Source organism: Guillardia theta, assembly GCF_000315625.1.
Source record: "Guillardia theta CCMP2712 unplaced genomic scaffold GUITHscaffold_44, whole genome shotgun sequence".
NCBI classification, from domain to species: Eukaryota; class Cryptophyceae; order Pyrenomonadales; family Geminigeraceae; genus Guillardia; species Guillardia theta.
The window spans coordinates 567,706-572,710 of NW_005434630.1; the positions used below are offsets into that span (position 1 = coordinate 567,706).

At 53.8% G+C, this 5,005-nt stretch overlaps 2 protein-coding genes across 2 annotated transcripts; one reads left to right on the top strand and one right to left on the bottom strand.

The window, feature by feature from the left end:
• Window positions 1–3,017: 3,017 nt before the first annotated feature.
• On the top strand, window positions 3,018–4,040 carry GUITHDRAFT_87677 (hypothetical protein; the record flags this gene model as incomplete). The annotated part of the gene is made up of 2 exons (XM_005830803.1): window positions 3,018–3,539; window positions 3,591–4,040. 2 exons carry the CDS (start codon window positions 3,018–3,020, stop codon window positions 3,894–3,896), a joined length of 828 nt encoding a protein of 275 aa, XP_005830860.1. The 3' UTR covers window positions 3,897–4,040.
• Window positions 4,041–4,050: 10 nt separating this feature from the next.
• On the bottom strand, window positions 4,051–4,633 carry GUITHDRAFT_110330 (hypothetical protein; the record flags this gene model as incomplete). The annotated part of the gene is made up of 6 exons (XM_005830804.1): window positions 4,051–4,114; window positions 4,161–4,207; window positions 4,249–4,335; window positions 4,385–4,453; window positions 4,503–4,565; window positions 4,610–4,633. The coding sequence occupies 6 exons, from the start codon at window positions 4,631–4,633 to the stop codon at window positions 4,051–4,053; spliced, it is 354 nt and encodes a 117-aa protein (XP_005830861.1).
• Window positions 4,634–5,005: the final 372 nt, after the last annotated feature.

Here is a 5,005-nt window from a genome sequence, read left to right on the forward strand (position 1 = left end):
CTCCCCCTCCCCTCCCCTCCCCTCCCTTGACGCTCCCCAGAGGTTGCGAGCCCCTGACCCTGGGCCTTCCCCCAGAGAGAGCAAAACATTGCGCGTGCCTGTCCCATCCTAGCAGGGCTCCGGGTGATCCGCCCCCCAATTCACCCACGTGATCGCTTCACTGATGACGGCGGAGACTTTTCCTTGCTCTGTTTCCAGCCTGTGGCGTTCCGCCTCGCATCATCACCCAAGTCCACCAAGCTTCCGCCCGGTGAGCAATGGCGACCGCCACCTTGAAGTCGGCGCAGGATCGGCATTGGTAAAGAGTCGGGCCCTCGGCCTCGCCCGCACAGTCCAGACACACTCCCCCCGCTCGGGCTACAGCCAGGCGCGACCCTGGCCGGGAAAGCTCTCCGAGGCATCGAACCTCGCCATAAGGGCCTTCAACCCTGAGAGCCGCCTCTCCTCCCCTCCCCTCCCCTCCCCTCCCTTGACGCTCCCCAGAGGTTGCGAGCCCCTGACCCTGGGCCTTCCCCCAGAGAGAGCAAAACATTGCGCGTGCCTGTCCCATCCTAGCAGGGCTCCGGGTGATCCGCCCCCCAATTCACCCACGTGATCGCTTCACTGATGACGGCGGAGACTTTTCCTTGCTCTGTTTCCAGCCTGTGGCGTTCCGCCTCGCATCATCACCCAAGTCCACCAAGCTTCCGCCCGGTGAGCAATGGCGACCGCCACCTTGAAGTCGGCGCAGGATCGGCATTGGTAAAGATGGGCCCTCGGCCTCGCCCGCACAGTCCAGACACACTCCCCCCGCTCGGGCTACAGCCAGGCGCGACCCTGGCCGGGAAAGCTCTCCGAGGCATCGAACCTCGCCATAAGGGCCTTCAACCCTGAGAGCTATTGTTTTGTTGTGTTCAAATTAATTGTGCATCTGGTCGGACCATCCATGCACAAAAGAGAAGAGGAAGTTGTTTCGGTTCGAGGAGGTTGAGAAGTGCATGAGGAATGATGAGGAGGACATGGACCAGGAGGAGGACGAGGAGGAGCCAGACGAGGACGTGGACGAGGACGAGGTAGCAGCAGAAGGTATGAGGAGGAAGAGGAGGAAGAAGAGGAAATATAAGGATTTATCAGGAGGAAGACGAGGAGTTGGAGGAAGCAGGAGGTATGAGGAGGAGGAGGAGGAGGAGGAAGCAGGAGGTATGAGGAGGAGGAGGAGGAGCAGGAAGCAGAAGCAGGAGCAGCGGCAAGAAGAGGAGGAAGCAAGAGGAGGAGGAGGGGTGGGGGGGGGGCGAGCAGGAGAAATCCGCGGCCTCTGCTGCTGCTTTATGCTGCCCCTCCGCACGAGGGTGAAGAAAAAAGAAAGGGGGAGAGCAGAGGAAACTTCTGTCACCACCCCCACCCTCTCATTTGTACCCCCACCATCTGCAAACCCCCTTCTTTTTTCTACACCCCTTCATTTCTCCTGGTTGTACCCCATGATTGTAGTCCAACTTCCATCACCCCAGGATGCCTACCCCTTCTTATCTCATACCCAACCCCGTGTCCATCCTTCTTTCGTCTCACAGACCCCTGGTTATCGACCCGGGAGTTATCACCCCGCTCCCTCCCCTTTCCTTCTGGACATCAGATAGGGTAGGTGGGGTGGTGATACGTTACGAACTTGGAGGGTAGTCAATGGGGGTGGTCCAAGAGCAATTGGGGGTGGGTGAAGTTTGGGGTGGCCAAGGACAAACTTGGTCGCCCGGGGGGTGGGGGTATGAATGGATAGGAATGGGGGGTAGGGTAGTAGCAAGGGGGTAAGGGGGATGGTGGTTGTAAGTTCTTACATCACACCGGTTATAACAAGGGGTATTCCAGGGGTTTAGGGGTGGGCGTAGTGGGTCATGGCAGTCCAAGGTGGGGTACCGGGAGGGTAGTATGAAGGGGGTGGGAGGGGATGGGGTGGAGTAGGAGGGGAAGCATTGGTTTGGAAGGCGCGTGCTATCATGGCAGGGAGAGGAGGAGCAAGAGGAGAAGAGAGCACTCTCCTGGGGTGACCCGCTCATAGCCCCATACCCATTCATCCGAAACTCAAAACTTAACACAAGATTTCTGTCACCTCCTTTCCTGTAAGAAGAACCTTGCAGTTTCCTTGGCCACGAGTTACCTGGGTAGAAGTGTTGTTGACGCAAAGTCTGCAGAGGGGCCGTGGATGCTGCTGCTTTGCTTGTCATTTTTAGGTTGTGGCAATAAGTTTGCATTACTTTACCAAGCAGTGTTGCTTGAAAGAACTTGATTGGAACCACTTGCTGCTCCTTGTTTCACGTCGGCAAGATGAAGCTCTACCGATGCTTTCTAGTTGTCTTCATTATGGTCTGTGTTCAACCACCTATACTTGGATTGTCTCTGTTTGATTTGAAAAACTGGCAGAATCCTACATACAATATCGCCGATGTGAATGCAGATTGTGGTTGTCTAATCGAATCTTCATGCAATCATGGTTTGAGTGGTCTTGCTGCTGCTAGGATCAGAGAACTGGAGCGATACGATGACAAATTCTCGGACATGGCATTTTTGCATCCCATTCTGAAGCCAATTGGAGCCGGCACCCACTCTCTTCCAGGGGTGTCATGTCATCTTGAAACCCGCGAACCAGCATTCTCACGATATCATGTTGTGGAGCATACGAATGCTTCGGCAGCCGATCACGTTGGTAAACCTGGCTTTCGTTTGGCCAGTAGCACGATGTCTGTGATTGCAAAGAGGAGGGCGACAGAAAAGAGTTTGAGATCTGACTCGGACTTGCGCGTAAGGGAACTCAATGATTTCACGAGAGCGATTAGGGCCGTTAAACTGCGAGAAAGTGTCAGCTTTAGAACAGGATGTGAGAAGAACCTGTACGATGAAGGTAGAATGTCCTTACAGGACTACCAATGCCGTCTACCTCTAATGACGAAACTCAAGACTCCATACCTGCTGAGCCCCCAAGGTTCAACGCCTTCTTCCATCCGAGGAGAGCTGGTTGCCAGCTCAACGGCTTGTCTGGAAGATATGAAATGGCCAAAACTTCCAGCCCTCTTATTTTTCGTAGACAGGATGGATCAACGGAGATTGATCGAGTGCTTCCGCAGTCAAAGACTCAACATTTTCATGCAAAGCCGAAGGCGATCGAACAGATCGATGTGGAAAAATCAGAAACATGGCTGGAGGAAGGTCATACCTTGGATTTGGAATTTGTTCCAAGGATTGCAGAATTTCTCACTTTGCTCTCTAAGAAGGGAGACAGGATACTGGCCAACAAGCACTCGATAAATGCAGAAACAGTTATCCGATCCAATTTTCATGCTCAGCGCAGGCCCAAAGTGTCGCTGAAAGATTATTGTGATCGCATATGCAAATACGGGGGTTGCAGCCCAGGATGCTTGCTTCTCGGCTTGATTTATCTGGACCGATTACTGGCGAAATGGCCTGGCTACATTGTTTCGGGATGCAACGTTCACAGATTGATCCTTTCGGCAACACTGCTTGCGACAAAACAGTGGGACGATACACATTACAACAATGCATTTTGGGCCAAGGTTAGCAAGCCTATATATTCCCTTAATCACAACGCTCACTTTGTTTGTCAGGTCGGGGGGATATCTATTGAGGAGTTGAATTCGCTTGAGTATCAATTTGCTTCGAAGATCAGGTGGAATCTTCACGTTCAACCGGATGAAATGGAGTCATACCGTCGAATCCTTTCTTTCACTGCGAATGACTGGTCAGAGATGAATCCGATTGGCGCGAAGGGCAAATTCGAAAGTTATTCAATGAGGCAGCTCCTCGACGCGCGAGGTGAGGTTGTCGCAAGAGGTTTGACGGCAGAAAAGAAAGCGTGTGATCAAGAGCGAGCTCGGTTAGCTTCTCTCTTGCCAGCTCCAGTCGCCGCGTAATGTTACTTTATTCTTTGATGTACATTATATATTGATTGTAAGGGATGTTGCCTTTCTCTCATTTGAGCTAATTTTCGAAACGACGTAGTTGTGTGGCGCATGAGCAGAAACAACAATGAGCAACAAAGCAGATCGGTAATGAAATCAATACCTCCTAGACATATGGAGCTCGGCTTGGTATCACCCCTGTCTTGGGTCGATTCCATTCTGTGCTGGGCCTGCAGAAATCTAACCTCCTTCAACTGCCATGTTATGCTTTCGCACCTCTCGCCAAACTCATCAGCTACCAATGCTAGGTGAAAGGCTCGGACCTGCCAACACTGAGGTCGAGGCTGTCGGAGAGTCGAGATACCTTGCCGGCAGCTGTGCCGCACGCGTACCCGATCCTCACTTTCTTGGTGTTGTGCCACATCACGTCACAGGTCCAGTTGGGATGGACCTGCCCGGCGAACCTTCAGAGCAAGAGGAGAAGGCGAGGGCAGCTGGACCTTCACGATGACTCCGGTTCCTCCCTTGGACGGGTCAGCCCGCTGTGTTTCCGATCTTCTTTCTAGCGCCTAGAGATTGGACGAGTGTTACTCTTCGGAGCTAACTGGCAACAATGACCTGCTCCGTTAGTTTCACCGTCATCCCTACGCGAGGCTGGACATCTCTTCCTATGAGCCTTTCCTGTTACATCCGTGAGATCTCAGGGAGAAGAGACCAACAGATACCGCTTGAGAGATTGTGACTGACATTCCTGCGATCTGCCACCATGTTTTCGCAACACATCAGCATGAATAATTGCAAGTTGTCTCGCTTCGCCTCATCCCACCCCGTACCTTTCCTGTCCTTCTTTCCTTCCTCTCCCCTCTCCTCCCCCCCTCCCTTCCTCCCACTCCCCCTCCCTCCCCCCACTCCCCCTTCCTTCCCCTCCCCTCCCCCTCCCTTCCCCTCCCTTCCCCTCCCCTCCCTTCCCCTCCCCTCCCCCTCCCTTCCCTTCCCCTCCTCTCCCTTCCCCTCCCCTCCGTTCCCTTCCCCTCCGTTCCCTTCCCCTCCTCTCCCTTCCCCTCCTCTCCGTTCCCTTCCCTTCCCCTCCCTTCCCCTCCTCTCCTCTCCTCTTTCCTCCC